The sequence below is a fragment of the Coregonus lavaretus genome, assembly GCF_964263955.1.
Source record: "Coregonus lavaretus genome assembly, contig: HAP1_SCAFFOLD_8092, whole genome shotgun sequence".
NCBI classification, from domain to species: domain Eukaryota; kingdom Metazoa; phylum Chordata; class Actinopteri; order Salmoniformes; family Salmonidae; genus Coregonus; species Coregonus lavaretus.
Window position 1 is genome coordinate 4,750 of NW_028159475.1, and position 18,191 is coordinate 22,940.

At 40.6% G+C, this 18,191-nt stretch overlaps 1 protein-coding gene across 1 annotated transcript; it reads right to left on the bottom strand.

Annotated features, from left to right (window-relative positions):
• Positions 1-2,716: 2,716 nt before the first annotated feature.
• Positions 2,717-16,336, bottom strand: LOC311122813 (receptor-type tyrosine-protein phosphatase epsilon-like; the record flags this gene model as incomplete). The annotated part of the gene is made up of 11 exons (XM_084197129.1): positions 2,717-3,130; positions 3,435-3,570; positions 3,817-3,968; positions 4,486-4,611; positions 8,045-8,179; positions 9,023-9,099; positions 9,893-9,986; positions 10,232-10,381; positions 10,808-10,943; positions 11,116-11,279; positions 16,217-16,336. Coding segments are annotated over 11 exons (1,365 nt in total), but the record flags the coding sequence as incomplete, so codon positions are not given.
• Positions 16,337-18,191: the final 1,855 nt, after the last annotated feature.

An 18,191-nucleotide genomic window follows, 5' to 3' on the forward strand; every position in this document is an offset into this window, starting at 1 on the left:
AGTCCTCTGCTCCAACCTGTATGCTGTATGTAACAGTCCCCTGCTCCAACCTCTCCAACCTGTATGCTGTATGTAACAGTCCTCTGCTCCAACCTCTCCAACCTGTATACTGTATGTAACAGTCCTCTGCTCCAACCTGTATGCTGTATGTAACAGTCCTCTGCTCCAACCTCTCCAACCTGTATACTGTATGTAACAGTCCTCTGCTCCAACCTCTCCAACCTGTATGCTGTATGTAACAGTCCTCTGCTCCAACCTCTCCAACCTGTATACTGTATGTAACAGTCCTCTGCTCCAACCTGTATGCTGTATGTAACAGTCCTCTGCTCCAACCTCTCCAACCTGTATGCTGTATGTAACAGTCCTCTGCTCCAACCTCTCCAACCTGTATGCTGTATGTAACAGTCCTCTACTCCAACCTCTCCAACCTGTATGCTGTATGTAACAGTCCTCTGCTCCAACCTCTCCAACCTGTATGCTGTATGTAACAGTCCTCTGCTCCAACCTGTATGCTGTATGTAACAGTCCTCTGCTCCAACCTGTATGCTGTATGTAACAGTCCTCTGCTCCAACCTGTATGCTGTATGTAACAGTCCTCTGCTCCAACCTCTCCAACCTGTATGCTGTATGTGTATGTGTCTTTCAGATGGTTGGGATAAAGCAGAAGTCACATTTCAGTTGACCAATAAAGTGATTGAGATTATCCCCATGTATGGAGCTCACGTTAGGCTGGTGGTTGGAGGACTGGCTCATAATAATGGCTGGAATGGAGTAAATGGAGTGGCATCAAGCACATGGGAACCATGGAAACCATATGTTTGATGTGTTTGATACCATTCCATTCAATCTGTTCCAGCCATTATTATGAGCCAGTCCTTCCCAATTAAGGTGCCACCAGCCACCTGCTATGGAGTTTCACCTGTTTGGATTAGTAAAGGATCATTTTGAGGATATAGTGAGACTATTTCAACTTAACAGTGACATCTACTGGTTTACATAAAGCATGATGTAACTGAATAGTATATACCCCTTCTTCCCCACTAGATGGCAGTGCTGAACCACATGTAAGTAAATTGACTGAGCAAAAAGTAGGTTTTTCAATTAATTTAATATTGCAACCCAGCATTTAAAAGACATTGAGAATCCAAGAGAGGCCGACTATGAAAAGCAGAAAACTAAAGTGGAAGAGGTGTGACCTGAAAACACCCTCCTCCATCTTTATCAAAACACAGAACCGATTAAAAAGAGGTCCAGGGAGACGGGGTTAAGTTGGGCCATTCCTCCAGAACAACAAATCACATCTGACACAGCATCCAACAATTCCATATTCCAACTGTTCAACATAATTCCATCTCTACAGACGATTTCCTTGTTTAATTGTGTACTTGACATGGTTAGTTCTTCCTCCTCCCTGTTGTATCAACATGACATGACATATTTCAACATGTTCTAAAGATATAGAGGAGCGTGTGTCTGGTCTTCTGGGCCTTTCAGGTGGTCTTATCTGAGATTCCTAGAAGGGCGCCCTTATAAAACTGGCATTGAAGCACCACTGGCGTTTGAGGTAATGTTTTGTTTGGGTCCCCCCCCCCATGACCTAATCTTTCACAACAACGTAAATGCTGTGATGTCATAATGAGGATCTCTGTATTTCATGGGATTGGTGGAAGCCAGTATACTATAATGTACACAGATGTTTAAATACTAAAAGGTATGGCATTTGCATGGATATTTTATTAACAGATTGAGGATCATTATTTGAAATAAAAAGGAGTTTTGTCCATCCTTTGTGCTTTTTTTTTTTTTTTATATTGTGTTGAGTTCATTTAGATGCACTTACGTTTGATCTTTCCATTGTACGTCACACTGACTGTTGCGTCAGATCAGAATGAGTTGTGCTTTGTTCCTAGACTTATTTGGCACAGCATCAGCAGACTCCTTCCAATTAGGTACAATAATACATATCACTTCTCAGATATATGGGCAGTTCAGGACTGCATTCAATTAAGATGTATCCACCGATATTAGGCAATACACGATATATATATATATATATATATATATATATATATATATATATATATACAAATGATGACTATTATCACTTTTCAGATTTAACATATTTGAAATGTATCTGTAATATTCCTTGGTAGTATGCTTGGCAATGTACATGTGCTTCAGAATATGTGCAGTGGCTTTAGCTAAATATTTGCCGTTGTGGACGGACAGAAACTGCAGTATGGTAGTGTTAGTGCTACTGGTACCTTGATATTATATGTGCAGTTGCATATCACTTTGCTGGACTGAAGTAGACTATCCACTTCCATCACATTAATGGAAACAAATTCTTACAATTCCTTAATATGTTTGTTACTATTATCCTAGTCAATAATAAAGGCTTAACTTGATATCGATACTTTGCATATTTTTTGTGTTCTTGACATTGTGGCTAAAAAAAAAAAAAAGAGACTTATCTTGCATTGTAAAGACCTTAATATTTTAAAGATGGGTTATTTCCAATAAAATTAAAGACAGATGAGTTATCACCTCTAGTCACAGATAGAAGTCATCGATAAATGTCCGAATATCTTAATAATATTCACATGATGTTCTTAGAATGCAATAAATGGAAGGTCTGCAACAATACATAAAACATTTACAATAGCTACACACTCAAAAATATTACACGTACGGTCAAATCAATAAACACTCAGTCTGAATAAACAACATTTTAACAAAAGTACAGTATCATACAACAACTACATATGTGAATAAAGCGACCAAGGTTAAAATAACACTTGAATTTCATTACAAAATAATTTTTATACATGATGTGAGATATACATTATTTATCTTACTTTTGGCATTTACAATTTTCGTCCCATTGACATACAGTATATTACAGCGAGGGATGGAGTTTTAGTCACAGTAAGGACAAGTGCATAGCAAAATAGAAAACCATTTAATTATTTTAAGGACATTTTAACGCAAATCATGACCAAGTGGTATTTCAAAAACAACATTGAACAAAATGATGTTTAAGGCAAATATTTCATCATTTAAAATTGGCATAGTCTGAGAAAATGTCCACAAAGTCTTGTACCACCCGGTAGCAGAAGTCGTATTGTTCCTGGGGAAAGAATTTAGAACCATCAGGGACAATTCTAAATAAGACTCCGATGAACTGACATGTTAAATGTTCAATGTTTTATATCTGTTTTGATCATTTTACTGTCAGCCAGAGCACCAAAGACACATTCTGATATTGTATTATCTATTACTGGCATTGGGACCGATAGATACATGGTCAATTATGATGTGTCACAAAACTACGTTAAAATATTGGATTCTTTGGAAATTAGAATAGGTTCAAAATATTTTTCAGAGGAAACGGTTTTGGTGTAACAAACGGTGATTTGTGTCAAAGTCCTCACCACGGTCTGGACCATATGTGGCCTCTGCATCCGTAAGCTCTTCACAGTCTGAAACACGTCCAGCAAGCCCTCAGCTTTGACCCGCTCCAGGATATTGCTCAGTGCAATGAACGTACCTGTTCGCCCTGCACCAGCACTAACACAACAGAACAATAAAGAAAAACAGTGACTTTGGGGTTTTGTGACTGTTGTAATGGGTTGTCCTGCCTAAAGAATGCTGAACAAACTATAAAAGTCCAAAGTGTTACCGAAAAAAAAAAAAGGGTTACCGAAGTACATTTAAAGTGGTATAAAAGTGTTACTTAGGTAAGAGTAAAGTGTAAAAGTGTTAGCAAAGTAATATATCCCACCACATGGTGATAAGGGTCAGAGTCTTAGCTACCTGCAGTGTACGATGATGGGATGGTTTCCTGACTGCTGTTGCTGTTTCTGCACCGAGGCGATGATGTCGATCATTCCTTTCCCCTCGGCTGGGATCCCGATCTCTGGCCAGCCGTGGAAGTGGAAGTGGCGGACCAGACGTGTCTGCTTATCCTGAAACATGGAAACCCAGGTTTGAAAAGATAATGTAGCTTTCAGGATGCTCATTTTAGCAATATGATAGGTTTGGACGGATAATTTAGCACTGGGAGCAAATTTTTGCAATTTGCTAGGTTTGGTAAAATAGCTTAGCGTTTGGGAGCTAATTTTAGCAATATGCTAGGTTTGGACGGATAATTTAGCATTGGGAGCAAATTTTCGCGATTTGCTAGGTTTGGTAAGATAGCTTAGCGTTTGGGAGCTAATTTTAGCAATTTGCTAGGTTTGGAAAGATAGTTTAGCGTTTCGAATGCAAATTCTAGCAATACGCTAGTTTCTCGTGACGACTGTAAACATCTAATTTGGTCGAGGGTTACAAGATTAGCAATATGATAGCATGACGAACACTGTATTGCTGTGATTATTCATAGACTCCTCTCTTGAGGTAAGACGAAGGTTAAGGCAAAAAAATCTCAATAAACTATTGCTTTAAGTCCCTCACCACCTCAGGGTATTTCCATGTTTAACTTACTGGGCCGTAGGTGAGTACCAGGTCCCGTAGACTGAAGGTGTCACAAACAGTGTCTCCCTTGATCTCTACAGTGTAGTTTCCATAGGTCACTGAGTCCTCTGTGGGCCAGTACTGGAAACACTTGTCCTGCAGGAGACACGGACAGGAGATTAACACAGAGTACTGGATAGAATAGTGATTACGTTACCGTCAAATAATAGAAGAAGAAGACATGTAAGAAGACATACAATATTACAATAACTCAAATCATGTAAGAACAGTAGCCTAGTACAATATTACAATAACTCAAATCATGTAAGAGGTCCTAGTTTCGGATCTTTTTTAGCAGTAGACAACTGAGGTGCAGTAGCAGTAAGTGAATACGGATTACCAGGACGTGTACTCAGAGCACGCGCGGACCAACTGGCAAGTGTCTTCCCCTGACAGAGTCTGTAATCCCAACATGTTTCAAGCAGACCACCATAGTCCCCGTGCCCAAGAAAGCGAAGGTAACCTGCCTAAATGACTACCGCCCCGTAGCACTCACGTCGGTAGCCATGAAGTGCTTTGAAAGGCTGGTCATGGCTCACATCAACACCATCGTCCCGGAAAACCCTAGACCCACTCCAATTCTACAATTCTACAGATGACGCAATCTCAATCGCAGTCCACATTGCCCTTTCCCACCTGGACAAAAGGAACACCTATGTGAGAATGCTATTCATTGACTACAGCTCAGTGTTCAACACCATAGTGCCCTCAAAGCTCATCACTAAGCTAAGGACCCTGGGACTAAACACCTCCTTCTGCAACTGGATCCTGGACTTCCTGACGGGCCGCCCCCAGGTGGTAAGAGTAGGCAACAACACATCTGCCACGCTGATCCTCAACACGGGGGCCCCTCAGGGGTGCGTGCTCAGTCCCCTCCTGTACTCCCTGTTCACTCTCACTCATGACTGGCGGCCAAGCACAACTCCAACACCATCATCAAGTTTGCTGACGACACAATAATGGTAGGTCTGATCACCAAGGAGGTCAGAGACCTGGCAGTGTGGTGTCAGGACAACAACCTCTCCCTCAATGTGAGCAAGACAAAGGAGCTGATCGTGGACTACAGGAAAAGGAGGGCCGAACAGGCCCCCATTTAACATCGACGGGGATGTAGTGGAGCGGGTCGAGAGTTTCAAGTTCATTGGTGTCCACATCACCAACAAACTATCATGGTCCAAAAACACCAAGACAGTCGTGAAGAGGGCACGACAACACCTTTTCCCCTCAGGAGACTGAAAATATTTGGTATGGGCTCTCAGATCCTCAAAAGGTTCTACAGCTGCACCAACGAGAGCATCCTGACCGGTTGCATCACCACCTGGTATGGCAACTGCTTGGCCTCCGACCGTAAGGCGCTACAGAGGGCAGTGCGTACGGCCTAGTACATCACTGGGGCCAATTTAGGATCCTTGAAAATCTATGTATGACTATAATAGCAATTGTGGCATCGTGTATAAATTATTCTATATTAGTTTGCATTTCCATTATCTTGAAATATTTGATATCCTGATAAATGTATTTTACGTGTACTTTTACACCCTGACAATTTTCTGTCCCCTCCCCACCTCCAGAAACTGACCAACATGCGGATAATGAAGGAGAACATGAGGATGGGAAATCTCCCTGCCAACATGAAGAAGAACAGAGTGCTCCAGATTATTCCATGTAAGGAACGCCGGAAAAAGTTACAACACACAAACTGAATCCCAGTCTGTTTCCCCAGTCCAGTGGCACTACGTTGCGTCATGCAGTATTGTTTAACGTGTGACAGATTGTGACCCACAGATTATATGTAGTGTTGTGGCGTCTCTCTTTATGTAGTGTTGTGGTGTCTCTCTTTATGTAGTGTTGTGGTGTCTCTCTTTATGTAGTGTTGTGGCGTCTCTCTTTATGTAGTGTTGTGGTGTCTCTCTTTATGTAGTGTTGTGGTGTCTCTCTTTATGTAGTGTTGTGGTGTCTCTCTTTATGTAGTGTTGTGGTGTCTCTCTTTATGTAGTGTTGTGGCGTCTCTCTTTATGTAGTGTTGTGGTGTCTCTCTTTATGTAGTGTTGTGGCGTCTCTCTTTATGTAGTGTTTTGTCCTCTCTCTATGTAGTGTTGTGGTGTCTCTCTTTATGTAGTGTTTTGTCCTCTCTCTATGTAGTGTTGTGGTGTCTCTCTTTATGTAGTGTTGTGGCGTCTCTCTTTATGTAGTGTTGTGGCGTCTCTCTTTATGTAGTGTTGTGGCGTCTCTCTTTATGTAGTGTTGTGGTGTCTCTCTTTATGTAGTGTTGTGGCGTCTCTCTTTATGTAGTGTTGTGGTGTCTCTCTTTATGTAGTGTTGTGGTGTCTCTCTTTATGTAGTGTTGTGGCGTCTCTCTTTATGTAGTGTTTTGTCCTCTCTCTATGTAGTGTTGTGGTGTCTCTCTTTATGTAGTGTTGTGGCGTCTCTCTTTATGTAGTGTTGTGGCGTCTCTCTTTATGTAGTGTTGTGGTGTCTCTCTTTATGTAGTGTTGTGGTGTCTCTCTTTATGTAGTGTTGTGGTGTCTCTCTTTATGTAGTGTTGTGGTGTCTCTCTTTATGTAGTGTTGTGGCGTCTCTCTTTATGTAGTGTTGTGGCGTCTCTCTTTATGTAGTGTTGTGGCGTCTCTCTTTATGTAGTGTTGTGGTGTCTCTCTTTATGTAGTGTTGTGGTGTCTCTCTTTATGTAGTGTTGTGGTGTCTCTCTTTATGTAGTGTTGTGGTGTCTCTCTTTATGTAGTGTTGTGGTGTCTCTCTTTATGTAGTGTTGTGGTGTCTCTCTTTATGTAGTGTTGTGGTGTCTCTCTTTATGTAGTGTTGTGGTGTCTCTCTTTATGTAGTGTTGTGGCGTCTCTCTTTATGTAGTGTTGTGGCGTCTCTCTTTATGTAGTGTTGTGGTGTCTCTCTTTATGTAGTGTTGTGGTGTCTCTCTTTATGTAGTGTTGTGGTGTCTCTCTTTATGTAGTGTTGTGGTGTCTCTCTTTATGTAGTGTTGTGGCGTCTCTCTTTATGTAGTGTTGTGGTGTCTCTCTTTATGTAGTGTTGTGGTGTCTCTCTTTATGTAGTGGTGTGGTGTCTCTCTTTATGTAGTGTTGTGGTGTCTCTCTCTATGTAGTGTTGTGGTGTCTCTCTTTATGTAGTGTTGTGGTGTCTCTCTTTATGTAGTGTTGTGGCGTCTCTCTTTATGTAGTGTTGTGGTGTCTCTCTTTATGTAGTGTTGTGGTGTCTCTCTTTATGTAGTGTTGTGGCGTCTCTCTTTATGTAGTGTTGTGGTGTCTCTCTTTATGTAGTGTTGTGGTGTCTCTCTTTATGTAGTGTTGTGGTGTCTCTCTTTATGTAGTGTTGTGGCGTCTCTCTAGTCGTGATGTGTGTTTTGTCCTATATTTTTATTTTTAATCCCAGCCCCCGTCCCCACAGGAGTCCTTTTGCCTTTTGGTAGGCCGTCATTGTAAATAAGAATTTGTAAATCTGATTTGCCTAGTCAAATAAAGGTTAAATATGCTATTTCTTTGATGAATATCCTTCCTACCTGCTCCCTCTCCTGTAGTTCAGTCAGCATGACGATGGAGTGACACTTCCACTCCCAGGCCATCCTCCAGTAGTCCTCCACCGTGTGAGACAAAGGACCCTGGGTCGCTATAAAGTAGTCCTTCTGCCTGTAGCCCTGAGGACCCCCCACCACAGCATACGGTACAGTCATTACCCCCCATGTTACAGACCCCCCACCACAGCATACGGTACAGTCATTACCCCCCATGTTACATCTTCTGCCTGTAGCCCTGAGGACCCCCCACCACAGCATACGGTACAGTCATTACCCCCATGTTACATCTTCTGCCTGTAGCCCTGAGGACCCCCCACCACAGCATACGGTACAGTCATTACCCCCCATGTTACATCTTCTGCCTGTAGCCCTGAGGACCCCCCACCACAGCATACGGTACAGTCATTACCCCCCATGTTACATCTTTCTGCCTGTAGCCCTGAGGACCCCCCACCACAGCATACGGTACAGTCATTACCCCCCATGTTACATCTTCTGCCTGTAGCCCTGAGGACCCCCCACCACAGCATACGGTACAGTCATTACCCCCCATGTTACATCTTCTGCCCGTAGCCCTGAGGACCCCCCACCACAGCATACGGTACAGTCATTACCCCCCATGTTACAGACCCCCCACCACAGCATACGGTACAGTCATTACCCCCCATGTTACATCTTCTGCCTGTAGCCCTGAGGACCCCCCACCACAGCATACGGTACAGTCATTACCCCCCATGTTACATCTTCTGCCTGTAGCCCTGAGGACCCCCCACCACAGCATACGGTACAGTCATTACCCCCCATGTTACATCGGTACAACTTCCTTGAAACTTTGCAGATTGCAGTGTATGAATATATACTTTAATATACTGCAAAAAAAAAAAAAAAAGAACTGAGAACAAATGTGACATTGATTCACATTTACTCATTGGTGTAGTAGTGAGTATTGTAATGTTTACTTACGTCTATAAAAGATGCGTTGATGTAGTCGGTAAACTCTTGGCCTCTTCTCATGGACACAATCACTCTGTTGAAGTCATCTGAAAAATAAATTCAAGATCAAAATCAAATATTAAAAACGGGAGATAACTACAAAGACAGTACATCGAGTATATCAATCACATAACATTGCAACTCTCCAAAATAAAACACGACCCCTCATCGTAACTGCAGAATTACGACATGGCTTGGCGTTGTAATTACGCTGTGTGGCGCCGTCTGTAGATTACGACCTGTGTGGCGCCGTTTTTAATTACGGCACATTGTGCCATATCTTAACCAAAAGATAAGTTCAGGCATTAATTCCGAGCCCTATGAACCCTGGTCCAAAGTAGTGCACTAAACAGAGAATAGGGTGCCCTTTGAGATGCAACCTAAAAAAGGCTTGTTCGGATCCCATTTCCCAAACACTATTTGCAAGCTCAGAGGCAAGGCAATGAAAAACGCATCACTCAACCCAAAGAACAGCAAAAAAAAAAAAAAAAAAAAAAGCGTTTTATCAGATAAAACCACAAGATGACCGGATAAACGATCTCTCAACGTCAGTCCCATGCAGGTTTAAATATATCAATACCAAATATGAAAAGGTACATATACAGTGGATTTCCTGGCTACTTCTGCATGAATGCAGTTTAGGTAAGAGAAACCAAGGGAATAAGAGATGTCATAATATCTCTCGTCTCGTTCTGAAAGGTTGACATGAACACAATATAATCTGTGGGTCACAATCTGTCACACGTTAAACAATACTGCATGACGCAACGTGGTGCCACTGGACTGGGGAAACAGACTGGGATTCAGTTTGTGTGTTGTAACTTTTCCGGCGTTCCTTACATGGAATAATCTGGAGCACTCTGTTCTTCTTCATGTTGGCAGGGAGATTTCCCATCCTCATGTTCTCCTTCATTATCCGCATGTTGGTCAGTTTCTGGAGGTGGGGAGGGGACAGAAAAGTGTCAGGGTGTAAAAGTACACGTAAAATACATTTATCAGGATATCAAATATGTCAAGATAATGGAAATGCTAACTAATATAGAATAATTTATACACGATGCCACAATTGCTATTATAGTCATACATAGATTTTCAAGGATCCTAAATTGCACGTAGCGAAGGGGCTATATATCTCATCTACTATAACCATGTCAGAGAGACAGGACCCCCGGCTCTCACTTTGAACTCCTCCTCCAGACCGACCCTGTCCAAGGGGGCGTGGGTGTTGTGGAGTTTGTGCAGGTGTCCTTCCAGAGATGACACGTCCAGCTCTGTGTCGCCGTAGAGGTAGTATTCCAACAGGGCCTGATAGATGAACGAGTACTGCATCTGGAGGCCACAGAGGAAGACAAAACACATAGTTAGAGCACTAGAAGAAGAAGAAGAAGAAGAAGAAGAAGAAGAAGAAGAAGAAGAAGAAGAAGATGATTAAGCTGAAGAAGAAGAAGAAGAAGAAGAAGAAGAAGATGATTAAGCTGAAGAAGAAGAAGAAGAAGAAGAAGATGATTAAGCTGAAGAAGAAGAAGAAGAAGAAGAAGAAGAAGAAGAAGAAGAAGAAGAAGAAGAAGAAGAAGAAGAAGTGTGCTGTTCCACAGGGATAGATTCTTGGACCTCTATTTTTTCTAGTTTACATTACAAATACACATTTAGAACTTACTTTTGGACATATTGCTAGTCCTAGTACTAAGAGTAACATAGACTGATGCCTTGCAGGAAATAGTGTTGTGACCCTGCTGTTTATTTCACCCTACTCACGTCCGTCTGCACGAGCTGTGAGCGCTGGTCTCTTATCTTGGACACAAAACCAAAGACGTCAATCTTCTGCTCTTGGTGCATCATGTCAATCACGCCGTCAATCACAATGAAGGTCCCTGTCCTTCCCACACCAGCACTGCAGAGACAAAGGACAGAGAAGGCCAAGGAGTCAACTATTTAGCGTCTGAGAATATTAGAATGGTAGTTAGATCTCTCTCACTAAAGATAGGTGGGAATGTAACCTTGAGGTTACTATGTACACTAAAACAGTTGAAATGTCTGAAAGACTACATCCCAGTATAAGGTACCTGCAGTGGACCATGATGGGACCAGCGAAGGAGGGGTTGACCGTCTTGACTTTCTTGAGGAACTTGAGCATGCCGATGGGGGAGAAGGGCACCCCAAAATCAGGCCAGCTGGTGAAGTGGAGCTGGGTGACCAGCCTGGAGGGCTTGGTGCCGTCACTGGCCTGCTACAGGAGAGGACACACAGAGCAGACATACAGAGTCATTACTGTAAACCAGATACTACATAGAGTCATTACTGTAAACCAGATACTACATAGAGAATCATTACTATAAACCAGATACTACATAGAGAGTCATTACTATAAACCAGATACTACATACAGAGTCATTACTGTAAACCAGATACTACATAGAGTCATTACTGTAAACCAGATACTACATAGAGAGTCATTACTATAAACCAGATACTACATAGAGTCATTACTATAAACCAAATACTACATAGAGTCATTACTATAAACCAAATACTACATAGAGTCATTACTATAAACCAGATACTACATAGAGTCATTACTGTAAACCAGATACTACATACAGAGTCATTACTATAAACCAGATACTACATAGAGTCATTACTATAAACCAGATACTACATAGAGAGTCATTACTATAAACCAGATACTACATATAGTCATTACTATAAACCAGATACTACATAGAGAGTCATTACTATAAACCAGATACTACATATAGAGTCATTACTATAAACCAGATACTACATAGAGAGTCATTACTGTAAACCAGATACTACATAGAGTCATTACTGTAAACCAGATACTACACACAGAGTCATTACTATAAACCAGATTCTACATAGGTAGCCATTACTATAAACCAGATACTACATAGAGTGTCATTACTATAAACCAGATACTACATAGAGTCATTACTATAAACCAGATACTACATAGAGTCATTACTATAAACCAGATACTACATAGAGTCATTACTATAAACCAGATACTACATAGAGTCATTACTGTAAACCAGATACTACATAGATAGTCATTCCTATAAACAAGATACTACATAGAGTCATTACTGTAAACCAGATACTACATAGATAGTCATTACTGTAAACCAGATACTACATAGAGAGTCATTACTGTAAACCAGATACTACATAGAGTCATTACTATAAACCAGATACTACATAGATAGTCATTACTATAAACCAGATACTACATAGAGTCATTACTATAAACCAGATACTACATAGAGTCATTACTATAAACCAGATACTACATAGAGAGTCATTTCTATAAACCAGATACTACATAGAGTCATTACTATAAACCAGATACTACATAGAGTCATTACTATAAACCAGATACTACATAGAGTCATTACTATAAACCAGATACTACATAGAGTCATTACTATAAACCAGATACTACATAGAGTCATTACTATAAACCAGATACTACATAGGTAGTCATTACTATAAACCAGATACTACATAGAGTGTCATTACTATAAACCAGATACTACATAGAGTCATTACTATAAACCAGATACTACATAGAGTCATTACTGTAAACCAGATACTACACACAGAGTCATTACTATAAACCAGATTCTACATAGGTAGCCATTACTATAAACCAGATACTACATAGTGTCATTACTATAAACCAGATACTACATAGAGTCATTACTATAAACCAGATACTACATAGAGTCATTACTATAAACCAGATACTACATAGAGTCATTACTATAAACCAGATACTACATAGAGTCATTACTGTAAACCAGATACTACATAGATAGTCATTCCTATAAACAAGATACTACATAGAGTCATTACTGTAAACCAGATACTACATAGATAGTCATTACTGTAAACCAGATACTACATAGAGTCATTACTATAAACCAGATACTACATAGATAGTCATTACTATAAACCAGATACTACATAGAGTCATTACTATAAACCAGATACTACATAGAGTCATTACTATAAACCAGATACTACATAGAGAGTCATTTCTATAAACCAGATACTACATAGAGTCATTACTATAAACCAGATACTACATAGAGTCATTACTATAAACCAGATACTACATAGAGTCATTACTATAAACCAGATACTACATAGAGTCATTACTATAAACCAGATACTACATAGAGTCATTACTATAAACCAGATACTACATAGAGTCATTACTATAAACCAGATACTACATAGAGTCATTACTATAAACCAGATACTACATAGAGTCATTACTATAAACCAGATACTATATAGAGTCATTACTATAAACCAAATACTACATAGAGTCATTACTATAAACCAGATACTACATAGATAGTCATTACTATAAACCAGATACTACATAGAGTCATTACTATAAACCAGATACTACATAGAGAGTCATTACTATAAACCAGATACTACATAGAGTCATTACTATAAACCAGATACTACATAGAGTCATTACTATAAACCAGATACTACATAGATAGTCATTACTATAAACCAGATACTACATAGAGTCATTACTATAAACCAGATACTACATAGAGAGTCATTACTATAAACCAGATACTACATAGAGTCATTACTATAAACCAGATACTACATAGAGAGTCATTACTATAAACCAGATACTACATAGAGAGTCATTACTATAAACCAGATACTACATAGAGTCATTACTATAAACCAGATACTACATAGAGTCATTACTATAAACCAGATACTACATAGAGTCATTACTATAAACCAGATACTACATAGAGAGTCATTACTATAAACCAGATACTACATAGAGAGTCATTACTATAAACCAGATACTACATAGAGTCATTACTATAAACCAGATACTACATAGAGTCATTACTGTAAACCAGATACTACATACAGAGTCATTACTATAAACCAGATACTACATAGAGAGTCATTTCTATAAACCAGATACTACATAGAGAGTCATTACTATAAACCAGATACTACATAGAGAGTCATTACTATAAACCAGATACTACATAGAGAGTCATTACTATAAACCAGATACTACATAGAGAGTCATTACTATAAACCAGATACTACATAGAGAGTCATTACTATAAACCAAATACTATATAGAGAGTCATTACTATAAACCAGATACTACATAGAGAGTCATTACTATAAACCAGATACTACATAGAGTCATTACTATAAACCAGATACTACATAGAGAGTCATTACTATAAACCAGATACTACATAGAGAGTCATTACTATAAACCAGATACTACATAGAGAGTCATTACTATAAACCAGATACTACATAGAGAGTCATTACTGTAAACCAGATACTACATAGAGAGTCATTACTATAAACCAGATACTACATAGAGAGTCATTACTATAAACCAGATACTACATAGAGAGTCATTACTATAAACCAGATACTACATAGAGTCATTACTATAAACCAGATACTACATAGAGAGTCATTACTATAAACCAGATACTACATAGAGAGTCATTACTATAAACCAGATACTACATAGAGAGTCATTTCTATAAACCAGATACTACATAGAGAGTCATTTCTATAAACCAGATACTACATAGAGAGTCATTACTATAAACCAGATACTACATAGAGAGTCATTACTATAAACCAGATACTACATAGAGAGTCATTACTATAAACCAGATACTACATAGAGAGTCATTACTATAAACCAAATACTACATAGAGAGTCATTACTATAAACCAAATACTACATAGAGTCATTACTATAAACCAGATACTACATAGAGTCATTACTGTAAACCAAATACTACATAGAGTCATTACTATAAACCAGATACTACATAGAGTCATTACTATAAACCAGATACTACCTCTGTGGAAAGGGTTCTGCATGGAACCAAAAAGGGTTCTACCTGAAACCAAAAAGGGTTCTTCAAAGGGTTCTCCTATGAGGACAGCCATTAGGTTGTAGATAACAGCTTTTTTTTCTAAGAGTGTAAGCTAGCATAATGTCATCCAGGCAAGTAAAAATGGTGGTACTAGCTACTAGCCCGGCTGGCCTGTGCCAAACCACGGACAACCACTGAGTAGCGTGAGCTCGGGGACATGGAACAGACCCTGTCCCCGACCTTCGAACTTGGGTCCTGGGCGGGATGGAACACTTGTGGTGGCCAGCAGGCTGCACACACAACAGACCCTGTCCCCGACCTTCGACCTTGGGCCCTGGGCGGGAGGGTCTTTGAATTAGAGTGAGTCACTGGGGATCAGTAGCAGCAGTAGGCTTTGATAGTCCTGTGACTCTGTGGGTCATGTGTTGTGTTGTACAGATGTAGGATCTTAATTTGAGCCAGTTTGCTACAGCAGGAAAATAATCCTGCAGCAACAGGAAATGTGAATTATCATGTGTATTATAATTAAATTGACATTGTTGTAGGGGTTGATACATTTTTCGTTAGGGCAAATCAAGTGTAAGATGTTAAAAAGGGAATTACAAACTTTAAACGCCTTTAAAAATACAGCTTTGCATTTCCTGCCGTGCAGGAAAATTCTCAGCAACAAAAGAGTCTACTCTATTCACGCAACACAAGAACACACAGTTTACAGCACAACCTTTAAGTTTGATAAGACTGCTACGGCGTGTTGTGGAGCTCTGTAGGTTACATATTTACAGTCAAATACTTATTAGTATCACATTAGTATTACTACAAGTGACTAACTATAGGATAGGCAAGCGCTTACATTTCCAACCAAACCTACAGTACTGTCACAATCGAATAACACCCACTTCCACATCTCCAACCACATGATTACCATCTAATAATAACTTACATTTTACATCATTTAGCAGACGCTCTTATCCAGAGCGACTTACAAATTGGTGCATTCAACTTATGATAGCCAGTGGGACAACCACTTGGGGGGTGCGGGAGGGAGGGGGTGGGGGGGGGGGGGTAGAAGGATTACTGTTATACTATTCCAGTTATTCCTTAAAGAGGTAGGGTTTCAAGTGTCTCCGGAAGGTGGTCAGGTGACTCCGCTGTCCTGGCGTCGTGGGGGAGCTTGTTCCACCATTGGGGTGCCAGAGCAGCGAATAGCTTAGACTGGGCTGAGCGTTGCACTTACATATTGTATGCAGAACTTCCGTATGGTGTAGTCCACCAGCACAGTAATGTCTTCCACAGCCACCCGGACATTGCCATAGGTCCAACAGCCCTGGTCTGGCCAGTACTGGTAACACTTGTCCTAGTGGGGGAAACACAAACAGGGAAGCAATGAGTCACTCAGGTTCTAATCATAGAGTATGTCCCAATGTCTATACTGGCACCCTACTTAGTACAAAACAGGGTTGGAGTCAGTTCCATTCTAATTCCAGTCAATTCCGAAATGACAAAATTCAAATTTAATGATACATTTTCCTTTTTGAAAAGCAGCGAAGACAATTGGAATTGGAAAATATAGAAGATAAGACAATATTGTGGTATTATATTCTATTAGTTCACACAAGGGGGAAATCTGTCTTGACATCTTAGCTCCCCCTGACTCTTCAACCTATTAGAGTGAGAAGGAAGAGCTCCCTCCAGAGCCGGCCCGCCCATTAGACAGGATTAGGTGGCCACCTATGGCAGCAGATTGACAAGGGCAGCATCTTCCAAGTGAATCTGACCTCCAGCAACACATAAAACCTCACACAATTCTGCCCCAAAATAATGACAATGTATCTCAACCAGTGGCATATGGGCTTTTTAGGCGAGCGCTGATGCCGCCCTGTGATAAGCGGTGCCCACTTTGTTAAAGGCAGGGGTGAAAAATATGTTTGCTTGTCCATATCCCAGCATGCCTCTCCAGGGTGCTGTTGGAGAGACGCATCGCTGCTGCGCACCACCAACATTCCGTCAAAAATATTATCGAACGTAAATCATGTAGCAGATATAGCCTATGGTAGAAAGAGTATGTGGCCTTTTCTGTAGCCTACAGCTCTCTCTCTCTCTCTCTCTCTCTCTCTCTCTCTCTCTCTCTCTCTCTCTCTCTCTCTCTCTCTCACACTCTCTCTCTCACACTCTCTCTCTCTCTCTCTCTCTCTCTCTTTTTATTTTTATTTTTTTACATCGGATAAAAGTAGAGACCCAGAGCAAAAAAAAAAGGTACATCGTACACTACAGTTGAGGAACACTGGGAAAGTAATTCTGCTTTGAAAGTTGATAAACTTGTAAAATCACTTTTGAGAAAATAGCCCTTGAATGTTTTGGTACACCTACTGGAGAGCTCTTCTTTGTCTACACCCATTCAGCATCGTTCACACCCTCTTAAGCTTTAGCCCCACCCATCTCTTTAAGGATTCCCATGTGAGGCCATGTACTAAACAACCAAAGATTTCAAGACTAAAGGCTGGTTTATACTACGGGTGGAGACTAAAGGCTGGTTTATACTACGGGTGGAGACTAAAGGCTGGTTTATACTACGGGTGGAGACTAAAGGCTGGTTTATACTACGGGTGGAGACTAAAGGCTGGTTTATACTACGGGTGGAGACTAAAGGCTGGTTTATACGACGGGTGGAGACTAAAGGCTGGTTTATACTACGGGTGGAGACTAAAGGCTGGTTTATACTACGGGTGGAGACTAAAGGCTGGTTTATACTACGGGTGGAGACTAAAGGCTGGTTTATACTACGGGTGGAGACTAAAGGCTGGTTTATACTACGGGTGGAGACTAAAGGCTGGTTTATACTACGGGTGGAGACTAAAGGCTGGTTTATACTACGGGTGTATTCGAACATTTAATTTGGAGTGCCAGAGTGTTCGTAAACTCAGAGCGTTGTCAGATTGGCCGTTCAGAAATTCAGAGCGTTTCGCTCTCGGAGCGTTCAGAGCGCACACTGGACGCTCCGGCCGAGGAGTAGGGTTGATCTGAGCGTTCTGACGTAACAACAGCAGTCAAGCACCCAAGCTAACTGGCTAACGTTGGCTAGTTTGCTAGCTACTTCCAGACACAAATGAGAGAACAGCTCACTCTGACCATTTTAATCATCCTAGCAGAGCTGGTTAGGCTTTTTTTATGATATCCAGAGCGTTGGTGACTGCAACTGTGCTGCTGGCAAC